Source organism: Mastigoproctus giganteus, chromosome 3 (assembly GCF_048544385.1).
Source record: "Mastigoproctus giganteus isolate SK-2022 chromosome 3, ASM4854438v1, whole genome shotgun sequence".
In the NCBI taxonomy this organism is placed as follows: Eukaryota; Metazoa; Arthropoda; class Arachnida; order Uropygi; family Thelyphonidae; genus Mastigoproctus; species Mastigoproctus giganteus.
Window position 1 is genome coordinate 5,548,146 of NC_143577.1, and position 16,528 is coordinate 5,564,673.

Below are 16,528 nucleotides of genomic sequence, written 5' to 3' on the forward strand. Positions count from 1 at the left end.
AATGGCTGTTCCTCAGATTTGGTTGATGTAAGAAGTGGGGTTTCCCAAGGATCAGTATTAGGACCACTGTTGTTTTTAATTTTCATAACGACATTGATGAAGGGATAGAGGGTGTGATGTCTAAATTTGCAGATGATGTTAAAATTGGTAGAGTAGTTAATGATCACTGTCAAGCTGAGCTTCTTCAGAGAGACCTTGATAGACTTCAGGAATTGTCAGAAAAATGGCAGCTATACTTTAATCCAACAAAGTGTAAGGTATTACACCTGGGAAACAGTAATCCCAAAATAACTTATTCACTTGGTGGAGTTCAACTAAACCCAGTACAGGAGGAAAGGGACATGGGTGTTACGATACAGTCAGACATGAAATTCTCTGAACATTGTAAACAGGTTGCAAGGAAGGCCCATGGTGTCCTATCGATGATCTATCGAACTTTTGCAAGTAGAGATAGGGACGTGATCATCCCATTATATAAGGCTTTTGTTAGACCAGACTTGGAATACTGTGTTCAAGTATGGAGACCGCACCTAAAGAAAGACATCGAGCTTCTTGAAAGGGTGCAAAGACGGGTAACTCGCCTGGTGAGATCGGCAAAAGGGCGTCCTTATGAAGAAAGACTTCGAATATGTGGGTTGCAGAGTTTGGAAACTAGACACCTTAGAAGAGATTTGATTGAGGTGTTTAAGGCTCTGAGAGGCATCAGTAAAATGAATGAGGATGAAATTTTCAAGATTATAAAATGCTAGAACTAGGGGACATAAATTCAAGTTAAAGGGGGAACTGTTTAGATTGGACTGCAGGAAGTTTTATTTTAGCCAGCGAGTTATAAATTACTGGAATAAGTTGCCTACATGGGTGGTAGAGGCTGATCAGTTTGGGGAAGTTCGAAGGTCATCTGGATTAGTACCTTCGGGTTAGGGAAGCACATAGGATGATAGGTTTAATTTCCTTCTTTTTTATTAATTATTATTATTTATTTATCATTGTTTTGTTCGTGTTTTTTAATTTTATTATTATTTTTTTTATGCTGGTGCAGCATAAGCCATAAGCTTTCTTGCACCATGTGGCCATTACTAATACTTGTTTTGAGGTTAGAATTTTTTTAACTGCATAAAAGCATATATTTCCATTCTGAATCCTAGAATTAATTTCTTCTGCGATATTATTGCAGACATTCAGTATGCTTCCCAAGTACTTGAAACTTTCTCGATTATTTGATTTCCAGTGTCAATGTTGCAGTCATCATTATTCTAATTTCTACTAAGTTTAAGGTATTTTGTTTTGTTGTTTATTTTTAGGCCAATGAGATTAGCTCCTTTTTACAGCACTCTTAATTTAGACATTACCCTATTTGTCATCACTGACCAGCATATGTCATTTGCATATGTGAAGGTCTGGTGTAGTCCATTCAGTTGTACTGCTTTTCCATCCCCCCCCCCCTTTCTGAAGTCATGAAATTGCATCACCCTGTTTTTATCCTGTCATGATTTCAAAGAGGTCTGATATTTCATTTTGAATTTTGACCTTGTTTGTCCATTCTGCCATGCATATTTTTGTAACGGTGACTAATTTCTTAGGGATTCCAAATTTTAACATTGTATTTCAGAGTTAATCTCTTCTAATACTATCATACACCTTACCAAAGTTGATAAAGAGCATGTGCATGTCCTGGTCATATTTGTATTTTTCCTCCATGAATTGTCTCATCAATTGTGGAGCAGTCTTTCTTAAAATCACAGTGGTAGTATCCTTATGTATTAAGTTACTGTAGTATGATGTTTGACAGAATTTTGTAGGTAGTGTTTAAAAGAGAAATCCCTCTATAGTTATTAGTCTGCTCTAGATCTTTTCTTTGAATGGGACATATGCTTTTTTTCCATTGATCAGGTAATTATTCTTTTCTCCAGATTTGTACTATTAGGTTGTGAATAGCTTCGTGCAGATTTTTACCTCCTAGCTTCATGCAGATTTTTACCTCCTAGCTTCATGCAGATTTTTACCTCCTACCTTCATGAGTTCAGTAGGTATCTAATCGCTTCTGGTTGCTTTGTGATTTTTCAGTTGAGGATACTGGATTTTACTTCTTCTAGTGTGGGTTTTACCTCTTCCTCTATTTCTGGTTCTGCAGTGTGATTTCCTCTCTTTGTCCACCTCTTCTTTCATTTTTACATTCAGAAGTTCGTTGAAATATTTTTTCCATCTTTTAAGGATCTCATCTTTGGATGTTAAGAGGTTTTGGTTTTTGTCTCAAACAAGGATGTATGCTGGTTAGCAGCCATTCTTCCACTGGATTATTTCCTTATACAACTAACTTTTCGGACCTTGAGGTTGTAACAGACATTCTTTCAGATATACCAGACAAGCTGTACTTGCTACCTGGGAGTATTGGAAGTCAAAGAGTTCCAAGTGATTAGTGGAGTTAGGAGAATGGTTGAGACAACAGATGAATTTGACACAATGAGGTAGAGAGATTTTGAGCCAGAGAAGATCGAAAAGAGGAGATTCCAAATTACCAAGTCTTTTGACAGGGAATATCGGAACGGACATATGCACAACTACCACCTTTGAGGTGAAAGGAATCGTACAGCAAATAATTTGGGCAACTGAGATGAGCAGTAGTTGAATCAACTGATAACTGAGATTCTGTCAGAAAAAGTACATGGGGTTTGGCAGACTGCAAGTGGAAATGGACATCATTGAGATTAGAATTGAGACCATGTATATTTGTTAAATGAATTAGGAAGTGTTTGAGAGGTTTAGATCTTTTCGCAGATAAGCTTGCTCTATTAGTTTGACAATTCATGGTGTATTCAATAGTAAGAAAAGTGGGTGGGACATGCTGTATGAAGTAATGAAATTTTTAAATATTGTGTACACATGGTAAGAATATACCCAGATCCTTGACATAACGTGACCTCGGCAGTGCCACCCCCCCTCGCATACACACTACTCAGACTCCCTCCAGTCACTATCTAGCAGAGTAGAGGTAGCAAGATTATACACTAGCTGATCGAGAAGCCTCCTAGAGAGTTACCAATAGGTTCAGTCCGGTGTACTAACTAGTGACTGGCCTGCGAACACCGTTTTAGAGCTGTACCCTCGAAATGTAAGGAATATTGGATCTCACCACGATGTTCATCATAACCTCAAAAGTCATCAATCATACTGCATGATGGAAGAGATTCAGAAGGGTTTGACCAGAACTTAGCTCTGGAGACTAAACATGGGTTCTAGTTCAAGCCTCCAATAAGCAAAGTGGTGGTATTGCACCGGTTGATGAGAGTCATCTGCCACCTAGTACTGTCTGTTAACAGAGAGAGGTGGCATTCCTCCATGTGGTGTGGGTGCCACACCTCGCCCCCTGCTTACGTTGGTTCACACCTGGGTGGTCACCCACCATGTACTTGCGCATGGAGGTTATACCCATAAAGATTGATCATGTCAGATTGATAATTGTGCAGTCAGATATGATCTCTAAACAGCACAGACTGGCTGCTTGGTGCAGCTAATGGAGTTTTGTTAGTGATATACAGGAACTTTGCTAGCAGCAATAAGGAGGTGATTATCTCTTTGTACAGGACCATTAGGCTGCATCTTGAGTACTCTATATAGGGCTGGAGGTCTGACCAGGAAGGATGTAGATCTGTTGGAACAGGTGTAGAGAAAGGAAATCAGATTGGTAAAGAGAGGGTGGTCTTACCAAGAAAAGCCTCATTCTGCAAATTGCAGCTTCTGGAGATAGGCACCTGCGAGGTGATCTGATTGAGGTGTTTAAGACTTTAAATGGATTGAATTGATCAAGCTAACAAGCTCAATGCTGATGACATTCTTCCTCTTGCTCATACTACACACGAGGGACAAAAATCCAAATTGAGGAAGGAGTTTCAGAATAATGTGTTGTAGTTTGTCTTTAGTGAGCCAATGGTTGATTGTTGGAACTAAATTCCATCTGTCGTAGAAGTGGGTAGTTTCAGTGAATTCAAGGAAGAACTAGACATACTATTGGAGGGGATAGATGAGTGGTGTGGGATTTCCCCCCCCCCCTTTTGGCTGATGCCTTATAAGGTTGCTTGTATCTTTTGCCACTACTAATACTCTCCATTTCGGTAGAGTAACAAAATATTAATACATAGAGGCAAAAAAAAAAAAAAACCCAGTTGGAGGGGTGTGTGTGTGCGTGCATGTGCGCACGCTTCAAGTACAAATTTCTAGCACGTTCTTAAAAGAGAAAAAAGTTGCTTTTTTTCAGTTATTTCTTGCATGCCACTTTTCTATCATTGGAGATGTTCCATTCAGATATCATTACTCTCTGCCTGTGACTAGACCATGGGTGCCAAACTTAAAAGTGATCCTGCACTAGACTTGATTAATTTGGCACTTGGTGTACTTTTGGGCTGCACTACTGTGTCATTGTCATTACTGTATGAAATATATGAATATTTTCATGTATTTTGCCTTGCACAAAAATATATGATCTCATGACCCTTAACATTTATGAAGGTTCAATGGCATACCTGTTTTTTTTTTTTTTTTTTTTTGAGCAAGGGGGTGCTCACACATTCTGTATTGGTAACTTTTTCAAGGGTGAAAACATGACAATAGAGCATTATTCTCCCACTCCCCAAGTGTGCCTATGTGAAGGTTTGTAAATTTATGAATTTTATTTGCTATTGTTTTTATATAAATTTAACACTTTTTCACCTGTAAACATTATCAATTATGATCAAAGTTGGGATGGCACAACAAACATTTGAGGGCTGCATGACAGCCTGCAAGCCAGATTGACATGCCCAGAGTAGACTCTCATAAACAGTTAAGTATGAATTGGCTGCTTATGCATTTTCACACATATGTTATTTGATCATTTTCAGCAATTAAATGTTGACAAGTTTATTTTTTTTTTCTTGAAACCAACCCACTGATTACTTGTCTTTAGATATTTCATCGCTGTTGCCATCTCCCAAGTTCATAGCAAACTATTCCATCCTAAATGTAGAATTCCGTCTATTAGGCCTTATATGACCCAGTAGTTTTCTATTGGTGCTTTTACATGATTCACACTTGCTTCCCATTTTTCTGCTGTAATATGTTCTAATGCTTTCTCCCATATTGGTTTTATGGAGGTCTTTGAGAATGCCGAGTTGTGGCAAGCAGTGTAACCTTTTGCATCAGCCCATATCAGCTTGATTGGATTTAAGCTATGAGATATCCAGTCATCATGTGTATAGTGGTATATGTTATAAGGTTAGCTTGACTCTGCAGGATGAAAACATTCTGTCCTCATGACTGAGAAATTATCTGCATCTTTCAGGAATAAGTATGTTGGCACAGCTATTGGTTTTGTATCAGCTAGTAAGCCAGTCAGATTTGTATTGAAAAAAAAAAAAAAACTTTATTTCATTCTTGTTTTTCTTTATTTGGTTGAAGGATGAGCTATGACTTTTTTGATAGCATGGGCAGGGAACTATTAAGTTCTGGGCTGCTGAGATAATATAGCAGACACTTATATGCTTTGAAAAACTGATTTCATACCCTGACACAAAAAGAGTTTAACACAATGAAGTTTAACCCCAGGGGCTCACATCTCAGAAATTTTTTTTTGCTAGTGCAGCATAAGCCTCAGGCTTCCTTGCACTATATGGCTGGTAATAATAATAAGTGCTAAACTCTTGTAGTTGCTGTGATCGTATAAATAAAAATTTATTTTAGCTTTAATGCTGTTACCAAGAAGCTTTATTGTATTATAGTGGTCATTGGTTTTATTGAATAGTGCAGGATTAAATAATGTCTTTTTTGCTTTAATCATTTTAGGTAGAAACACTGAGGCCAGTTGTGATGCGTATATTAAAGAATATGGAACGTGTAGAAGATAAATATCTGAAACAGTTGGTAGCTAACAAACAGCTTTATGATGAATGTGATGTGCAAGTAAGAACCATTTTTTCCCTTTTTATTCAGGTTAAAATTTTCTCTAAAATTTACAAATAGGTAAATTTGTGAATTTTAGTACTTTTCTCTAATTTTATTTTATCAGTTAGTTTAATTTGTAATTTTTATGTGTATATATAGCCACTCCCCAACTTATGTAAGGATTACGTAAGTCGAATTTTATGTAAGTCGGAATTTCCCTAAATTCTTATGCAGCACTCGCAACTATGTGCGCTCAGTTTGATTGAAGCAAAAAAATGTTTGACGAACATGTAAATAGAATTATTTATTCAATTGTTTTATCTCATGCACAAGAAAAATTACAAAAAGAGAGAGGAGACAGGCATAATGTCAACAAGTTTTACCTTTCGAACATAGTTGCCAGAATTAACTCTCCAGCTGATAAGCATGCCGCTGCGGAAGTGGAGGACTGTGGCAATTTAGAAGGGGTTTTCCCAACATCACAAAATTTCTCTGCAGCTGCAGAATTGGCACTGGCAACTTCACCGTATACTATAATGTTTTGGAAACCAGCGTGATTTTTGAACCTATTAAACCCCCTGTTGCTTGCCACGAACTTGGCTTGAGGTTTGCTGTACTTATCCTTAATATCTGTATAAATACTTCTTGCTTTTGCTTTAATGGCCATTGGATGAGGGACTTGCTTCTGAATCTGATTTTCCATCCATATTATTAATAGCTTTTCCATCTTCGATATAGCACCTAAATGCTGTTTTGTGATCACTGTTGATCTTAAATGCATTGATCCTTTAACATGTTTTTATAATATATTCAATAGTATTCACTGTTGAAGCAGTGCAACCTAATTCCATGCAGTAGATGACAAACTTTGTCCTGCTTCATACTTCTTAATTAATCATCTTCATTTCTAAACCAATTTTGTTTCGTTTCCTAGCTCTTGCACTTTCTGTTGGTAACTTTCCCTTCACCATTGTAATAAGTAAATAGGAATGAAGAGAAGATTCTGAAAATTTATGTTTTTTATATGATTGAAGATGTCAGTTAAGGGGAACTCATTTAAAAATTAAATGTAAAATTTAATGTAAAAACCTACAGAATTCCAGTATATCACTTTTATCACAAATGCAATAAAATCGAGTTTACTACCCATTTATAATAGATTGCGCTAACAGAAAAGCCCAGTAAACTGGAAAATGTAAATTGTTTTTATTGTTTTATGTGGTAGTGACCTCCATAAATGTGATTTAGAAAAATATCACAAAGGTTTCAAAATTGATTCTTATAACGGAACGTATGATAATGATGAAATTGTAGTGCAATTTCCATTATAAAAATGATCTTTTAGAGAGATAAAAAGCTTAGTTATATAGCGAAAATTTCAACTTCCGAGGTCCCGGAACAAATTACCAAAAAAAAAAAAACACAATGTGTTATTGGGTTCACATTACTATATTTTCGCGATACCTCCGTTCATTCCTATGATGCAAAATACTTTTCCATGATTTTTTTAAGTTTGCACCGGCCAGCAAAAACTTACGTAAAGTCAAATTTCTGTAAGTTGAGTACTTACAGAAAAATGGGGCTCATACATTTCACATTGGTAGCTTTACAAGGGTCAACACATGACAGTAGAACTTTATTCCCCCCTTCCCAGTATACTAATATGAAGTTTTATTAGGTAAGCTGCAGACTGCCTGTGTGTGTGTGTGTGTGTGTGTGTGTGTGTGTGTGTGTGTGTGTGTGTGTGTGTGTGTGTGTGTGTGTGTGTGTGTGTGTGTGTGTGTGTGTGTGTGTGTGTGTGTCATTCTCTGTTACTTTTATATTTTATATAGTGTTTATCCAAGAATGAAATATTTTGAAAATTTTTTGCACAAAAATATGTGATCTCTGGCTTACGCAGGGTTTTTTTTTTTCCCATGGGGCTCATACATTTCACATTGGTAGCTTTACAAGACACATGACAGTAGAACTTTATTCCCCCCTCTCCAGTATACTAATATGAAGTTTTATGAATTTTATTTGCCATTGTTTTTATATAGGTTTAACACTGTTTCCCTTGTAAATTGTGATCAAAGTTGGGACTGCACAACAAATGATTGAGGGTCACATGGCCTTCAAACATTTGCCCTTAGCAAGGTCAGCTGTTAGAATGATTTATAATAAATTTTCATGTGCTGAACTTCTCTTCTTTAATGCATAATGTTTCAATTTTATATTTTTATATAATATACATCCTACTGAATGGCAAACTCCCATGTTGCATTTTAGTAACAATTCAATTGGAAACTGGAATTGGTTGTTTGTGAGAGCTGGAAAATATTAGAATTGTAAAAAGATATGGAATGATTCTACTGTTTTGAATTTATACTTTTTTATGTTTATGCAGGTGAATTTTTCCTTATACTTTTATTAAAAGAGAAGAATAGAAATAATGCAATGAATTTTTTATTTGTTCTCCCCAAGATTGCTATATACGATCTTGAGGAGTTTATAACAATTACTTAAGCTGCCAAGCATCACTTACTCTTATGCTGATCGTGCATGGCAACTGTAAATCACTGTTATAAACCCAAGGTCATATATAGCAATGTTGCGGAAAGGGAAAAAAAACATTGCTTTATTTCTATTCTTTTCCTTTTTTTTTTTAATTATATAAGACCCCCAGCAATCTTCTATAAATTAAAACTACCATTAGCATATTATTTGACTGATTAGACCTTAGTTTCATGAAAGCAGTTAAATCCTCATTAAAATTATAAATCTCGGTCTGTGGATTGTTAAGTGTATGTATATCTAACATAACCTTTTTTGAAATATTGATTTAAAGGATAATTAAAGCAGGGATTATAAAGATTTTCTTTTTTCTGAGATGGCATTGTTTCTCAATTTTGAAGAAAGTTATGAAAGCACCAACAAATAGTCTATTTTTGTTTTCATATGCTTGTTTTCAACAAGAATGTGGAAAACAACTTTCAGTTCATAAGACAGTCATTACCCTAGCAAGTATGCAAATGATGCATAGTGCAATATGTCCCTTACCCTATGTTTGTTGCAAATGGATGCATAGTTCATATTTTCTTCATATTTTTAATCATTAATGTTTACATAGGAACATTATTTTTGAGGGTCACTGTTAGGTTATTTCTAAATTCCAATGAATCATTTTAGTTCTTAAATTTTTTTTATTACTTACATTTATATAGACCTATATGAAAACTTTATACCATAAAGTTTTCACATAGGCCTGTATAATTAAAAATTTTTAATACTTGAAATTAAATGTTAATGTGGAAATGGATCACCTGTCAGATGACCAATCAACACAACATTCAACAAATAATTCAACACTCAATTTGATCTATTAAACGACCTGTCGAAATGTTTAATGTTTTTTCTGATAAAGGGAAATTAAGATTGTATAAAGTAATTTTTTTGTTATTTCTAAATTCCAATAAATCATTTTAGTTCTTAAATTTTTTTTATTACTTACATTTATATAGACCTATATGAAAACTTTATACCATATAAAGTTTTCACATAGGCCTGTATAATTAAAAATTTTTAATACTTGAAATAAATTCATTTTTTTATAAATATAAAATATTTAATTTTATTTTTGAGTTTATAATTAAGATACTTGGTTACTAGTATTTTTGAAAAGTAAAGGGAAAAAGTTTTATAATAATTTGCTGCTTGTGGATTATGTAATTGTATCCATAAAATTTTTTAGGTGAAACGTCAGATTTGGCAGGATAACCAGGCACTTTTTGGGGATGAAGTCTCACCATTGTTAAGTCAGTATATCAAAGAAAAGGATGCAGTGCTCTTCAACCACACAGATCCCAGTGCCCAGTTTTTTTTACCATCACCAAAGCAGCGAAGACAAGGAGAAGTGGTGCAGAAATTGTTGACTATGGTCGGTCGAAATGTTCAGTTGTATGATATGGTGTTGCAGTTCCTAAGGACACTTTTTCTTCGTACACGCAATGTTCACTATTGTACACTCAGATCAGAACTCTTAATGGCTCTTCATGATTTGGAGGTTGGAATGCCTTTAGATTTTTTTTAATGTAAAGTAATAGGTTATTATCTTAGTATACTTAAATTATCACATAGAATATATCAGGTGTATGTACAAATTACAGAAATGAAATGTACTCATTTCCTAACTTGCAATACCAGGTTTATGCAAGCTAATTACCATTAGCTGGTAGTGTTAGCATTAGTAGAGGCATACGATGCAAGAAAGCAAGCTTATGCAGCATCAGCCAAAAAAAAAAAAAAAAAAAAGTGTTAATAGAATAGAATCTTTAATTGCAGCAATGATAGACATACAATTAGTCCCGTCACAGCATGGTGGTGCCAGGGGTTTACAAAATATATTTACAAAAGATACATGAGAAAAACATAAGTTACATCAGATTATTAACAAAGCACAGTTTTACATTTTCGGTTCGGCGAGGATACCCTTCCTGTATTTTTTATCGTTGACCACTTCTTGGAGGTCCCCGTTGATGGCTTGCAGTGAAGGCAGCATTTGCTTTGGCAGGAATCTGTCCGTTAGTACTAGCCGGTTACGGTTTGCTAGCAGCTGTGCTGAAGACCAGAGATAAGGGGAAGGAATGCGCCAAGAGCAGTGATCTCAGAAGTTCGGCTCTGTAATTTTACCGGTGGCCATCTTGATGGTGAACAGCAGCCTTCTTTCTCCAATGTAGGACCGGAGCCTGCGTAGTTGAAGAGCTTCTGCTAACTGCGTTGATCTGAGAGCTGGGGGAAGGTGCTCTTGGCCCACAATAATGTATTAATATGGAACAAACCTAAAGAAGACTGTTGTCAAGGGTAAACCCTGATGTTTTTAAATTCACATAATTCATAATGTTAAATCATCTTGATCACCCACAAATGATCAAAATTAGAAAAATAAAAAAAAAAAAATTTAAAAATGACCAATTTTTTTTTGAAAAGAAGGGAACTGCAGAATTTTGGACATACTTGTGTGCCACCTCCTATGGTTATACAGGATGTCTCAAAAATATTGGTACAAACATTTAGGGGAGGTAGGTAACAGCTAGAGGAATGTGCATCGCATAGAAACCCATAACCGGAAACGTCACGGGAAAGTAGTAGCAGAGGCACAAGAAGCAGAAATGACACAAGACAGTAATTAGTGGCAAACATTTATTTAACATAATATTAACAATGGAGTACGAGCTGGATGCATTTCATGACCCCTCAACGTGGGCACCTGTACGTGGTGAGGGGACCTCCCAGTGACGCTGCTGGGTTTCCAGATTAGCATCACTGGGATCTAACGCCCATACCTTGGTTTCAGGGTTACATCTTTGAAATCCGGCGTGTGCAGCCGTGCGCCGCGACCCGTGGAAGCGGAAAGGGGGATCCTGGTGGTTGAGGGGCCCAGCTTCAATACACCACTTTGGCCCCTGCTTCGACAAGACGGGTGGTCCCGGACCGGCCCGACTGGGATCAATCGGCGGGTGGTTTTATACTGCTAGGGTCAACTGCGTTCCAATAAGTCTCCCTCCCTATGGTCCTGGGACGGGATAAAGACTTATTGGTAACGTGGGTATGGTGTTCTAAGCGAACTCGGCGTCCCATTCGTGTACGCAGTACCTGCTAGTTCACGAGTGGGCGTCCCCTCGTAGGGCTCCGTGGTGGGTGAGGTACTTAGGCATCAGACATTTTCTCTTTACTCATATGAGTAATTTAAATCCCCTTTCTTCTGGGGCCCCAACAAGGCCCCTACCTAATCGAGAAGATGAAAAAGAAAACACCTCTGCAAAAAGAGCCAGAACTGAGGATACACCAACACCATCAGTGACACCGCTCTTCCTCATTCTCCATTCCATCGGAGAACAGTCAATTGGAAAGATGTCACCCTTCTTTATCCAGAAAGGATTAGAAGGGTTGGCAGGGTCACCAAAATCCGTTAAACGACTGCGTTCTGGCGATCTTTTAGTTGAAGCTTCCAGCACAAAACAAGCTGAAAAATTCTTAAACTCTACATCCATAGGGGGAATACCTATCACCGTAACCCCCCACAAAACTCTGAACTCTTCACGTGGTGTTATATCAGAGTGGGACCTTCTTCATGTTTCTGAAGAAGAGATCTGCTCTGAATTGAAAGACCAAGGAGTGACAGCTGTGAAAAGAATATCGATACGAAAGGATGGGAATCTCGTCCCTACCCGAGTTCTTATCCTCACGTTCAATACCCCAAGGCCTCCAAGTTCCATCAAGGCAGGCTATCTAAACTGCCCAGTGAGGATTTACATCCCAAACCCACTGAGGTGTTTTAGATGCCAAAAATACGGCCACTCACAAACATCTTGTCGTGGTAACCCTGCCTGTGCTCGATGTGGTGTTAAAGACCACGAGAGCAAGGAATGTTCAGCTTCAAAACCGATCTGTATTAATTGCCAAGGAGAGCACCCCGCCTATTCTCGAGCATGCCAGCGGTGGAAGGATGAAAAAGAAATCCAAAAACTGAAAACAGAGCTGAATATCTCCTACCCAGAGGCCAGAAAACGTATCGAACCAATAAATAGCGGGAAACCTTCCTATGCTCAGAAGGTTTCTGCCAAGTGCACTATCGGTACTCAAACTGAGATGACTATACCACCGAAAGAGTCATTCACTCCGATTGCACGCTATTTATTAAATTCACAAAAGCCCACCAAAAAAACACAATCAGTTGCCACTCCTATATCCGTACCTCCTAGTGCTCCACCACTACCAAAACCAAGTGGTAAAAAAGAGCAAAAACGTTCTGAAGAGTCACCCGTAATACCAGAAACAATGGATGTAGAGAACAAGGAGGTACAGGATGAATCAGTCTTGGAACTCTTTGCGGAGGAAGAAATGGACACGGGACATCGTCCATTCTTCCCCAAAAAAGACAAAGCCAAGACTGATAAAAGTAAGCCCTCAGCACCTCGGAAGCCGCCTGATGGACCCACCAAGCCAAAATAATGGCTAAATTCCTACAATGGAATTGTCGTGGATTCCGGCGAAATACTGATGACATCAAGGCCCTCCTGCAAAAGCACGAGCCAGTTTGCTTTTGCTTGCAGGAGACTTATCTAAAGGCAAATGATGATCCCACCCTGCATAACATCACAATCTTTCGTAAGGATAGAATTGCGGATGGTCCTGCTCATGGAGGAGTGGCTATCCTTGTGGGTAATCAGACCCCAGTTCAGCCCTTGCTAATTACAACCAGCATAGAGGCTGTTGCAATTCGCCTTACAGTGGGATTTTTAATAACGGTCTGCTCTATTTATTTGCCACCTGGGACTGACATCTCCCAGGCAGACCTTGATGATCTTCTAACGCAGCTGCCTCCCCCTTCCTTACTTCTCGGGGATTTTAACGGACATAACACCTTGTGGGGTAGTGCTAACATCAACGGAAGGGGACGAGTCATAGAGCGTATGCTCAATGACAATGACCTTTCCCTTCTAAATACTGGAACAAACACCTTCTTCCATATGCCTACCCGTACTTTTTCTGCCATTGATCTCTCTATCTGCTCCCCTTCTCTACTCCCTTCACTCACCTGGGAAGTGGAGGAGAATCCATACGGAAGTGATCACTTCCCTGTGATAACCTTGTTACACAGTGGGAGACCGTGTCTTCCTTTTAGGTTACCACGGTGGAAGTTTGATCAGGCTGACTGGACTGCCTTCCAACATCAGGCAAATTTTGAACTCAGTACAGTCAGTCAGGAGCCTATCAATGACGCAGTAACGTACATCACAGAAATCATTGTCCACGCAGCTGCTACTGCTGTCCCAAAAACATCAGCCCGGTTTCCACCATTTCCCAAACCTTGGTGGAATTCACAATGCACAGCAGCCAAAAAGGCTCAAAACAAAGCGTGGGGGATATTTCGCCGATATCCTACCACGAACAACCTTATAGCCTTCAAACGTGCACGAGCCAAAGCACGCTACATCCGTCGTCAGAGTCAAAAGGAATCGTGGATCCGTTTTACATCATCTATTAACCAGTCTACCAACTCTAAGGTAGTCTGGGATAAAATCCGGAAAATGAAGGGAAAATATACATCCCACCCTTCTTCAATCTTAGATTATAATGGATGCGCTATTGCAGATCCAACTGCAATAGCCAATGCTCTTGGGGAAACATTCTCCAACATCTCCGCAACATCCTCATACTCCCCAGAGTTCCTGGTCCTGAAACATAAACTGGAAAGAGAAGCACTTAATTTTAAGTCCAAGGGCCTCTATCCCTACAACGGGGATTTTACTATTCAGGAACTGAAAAGAGCCCTCGCTCTTTCCAAAGCAAGTGCTGCTGGACCAGATGGCATCCATTACGACATGATTAAACATCTTTCACCAAAATCTATGGATTGTCTGCTCTTTCTGTATAACAGAATCTTTACTGAAGGGCAGTTTCCGGATTCCTGGCGAAAGGCAATCGTTCTTGCCTTCCCTAAGCCAGGAAAGGATCCAAAAGTCACCACCAACTATCGTCCTATTGCTCTGACTAGCTGTCTGTGCAAAATCCTGGAGAGAATGGTTAATTCTCGTTTAATATGGTACTTAGAATCAAATGACCTTCTCTCCAACATACAGTGCGGCTTCCGAAGGAACCGGTCCACTCTGGACCATCTTATTAGATTGGAAGCATCCATCCGGGATGCTTTCCTAAAACGTGAACACTTGGTGTCGGTGTTCTTTGACATGGAGAAAGCGTATGACACAACTTGGAGATTTGGCATCTTGAAAGATCTGCATAGCCTTGGCCTTAGGGGGCAACTCCCCATTTTTATTAAAAACTTTTTAGCCAATCGATCCTTCCAAGTTCGTGTGGGATCCTCACTCTCTCGTTCCTTCAGCCAAGAGGAGGGAGTACCACAAGGATCAGTACTAAGTGTCACGCTTTTTGCCATCAAAGTGAATTCCATCACAGAACAACTTCCTCCAACTGTAAACTGTGCCCTCTATGTTGATGACTTTAGCATATTTTGTCAGTCATGCAACATGAGGGTTATTGAAAGACAACTGCAGAAAGCTATTGATCGCCTCAACTCCTGGGCTCTTGCTAATGGCTTCAGGTTCTCGCCGGAGAAGACCGTTTGCGTACACTTTTGTCGTAAGCGTAATCTTCATCCTGAACCTGAATTAAAGCTCGGACAAAATGTAATTCCAATAGCAGCGGACACAAAATTCTTGGGACTCGTATTCGATAAAAAGCTGACCTTTCTGGATCACATCCGTCAACTCCGCACAAAGTGCACAAGAGGGCTAAATATTCTGCGCTCTCTTTCCTCAACATCTTGGGGTGCGGATCGATGCACCCTACTACGCATCTATCGTGCACTTGTACGATCCAGACTGGATTACGGGTCCCTGGTATACAATTCGGCCAGAGACAGTGTACTTCGTTGGCTCGATCCTGTCCATCATCTGGCTCTCCGTACCGCTATTGGAGCATATCGCACATCTCCTGTCCAGAGCTTATACGTCGAAGCAAACGAACCGCCATTATTGCTTCGACGTAAGCAGTTGTCTCTAAACTACGCTCTAAAACTGAAATCCCTGCCAGACCACCCTACGTGGCTAACCGTTTTTGAGCCGCGATGGGAAAATTTGTACAACACCCGTAAGACTGCCAATCGTCCTTTTGGTATTCGTGTCCAAGAGCTACTCAAAGAACTTAATATAAAGGTAGACAGGGTTGCCCAAACACCAAAGCAACCCCTTCCACCCTGGCATGCTCATGTCCCGGCATGTGACTTGTCCCTTAGAAATTGGGGTAAGTCGGACACTCCATCGTCTGTCTACCTGCAGCTTTTTTCAGCACACCGAGCTGAACATTCTGACTTCGCGCCAGTCTACACAGACGGCTCGAAGGCGGAATCATATGTGGGATCTGCTGCTGTCTTTAGAGACAGCACTACTTCGGAGCAGATTCCTTCTGAATGCAGCATATTTACTGCAGAGCTGCACGCTATAAAGTTAGCCTTGGATCACATTAGTGAATGCCAATACCAACGGTTCATTTTATATTCTGACTCTCTCAGTGTGTTACAGGCTTTAATATCCGTGAGGTATAATCCTCACCCGGTTCTGTCTAGCATTCAGCAGAAGATTCACGTTCTCCATGATCGCGAATATGACATCCGCTTCTGCTGGATTCCCAGCCACATTGGGATTAGGGGAAATGATTTGGCTGACACCGCAGCCAAATCAGCAATCCCTAATAATAATCTCTGCCTGTCAGTCCCCTATACAGACTACAGGCAAATAATACACGAGAAGATACATTCCCAATGGCAGGAGTTGTGGAATGGACAGACTGGGAATAAGCTATACCGTATAAAGCCTTTAATTGAACCGTGGCAGTCTAGTCTGCGCAGGAATCGTAAGGAGGAAGTTGTTCTTGCCCGGACCCGCATAGGACACAGTCATTTAACTCATTCATTTTTGCTGAGGGCTGATGACCCTCCTATGTGTGAGTCTTGTGGCACAGTTTTATCAATTAGACACATTTTAATCGAATGTCCAGTTTTTAGCAGTATCCGTCTTACCGCTTTTAATCATCTGACTGAGCCATATACACTCAG

At 39.2% G+C, this 16,528-nt stretch overlaps 1 protein-coding gene across 2 annotated transcripts in view; it reads left to right on the forward strand.

The window, feature by feature from the left end:
• NELF-B (negative elongation factor B) overlaps positions 1 to 16,528 on the forward strand; it is a 79,021-nt gene that overhangs the window by 5,645 nt on the left and 56,848 nt on the right. For both annotated transcript variants that reach the window (XM_090369892.1, XM_090369893.1), the window contains exons 2-3: positions 5,815 to 5,931; positions 9,644 to 9,955. In XM_090369892.1, coding sequence (XP_090226018.1) covers positions 5,815 to 5,931; positions 9,644 to 9,955 — 429 coding nt within the window. The remainder of the gene's footprint in view (positions 1 to 5,814; positions 5,932 to 9,643; positions 9,956 to 16,528) is intronic.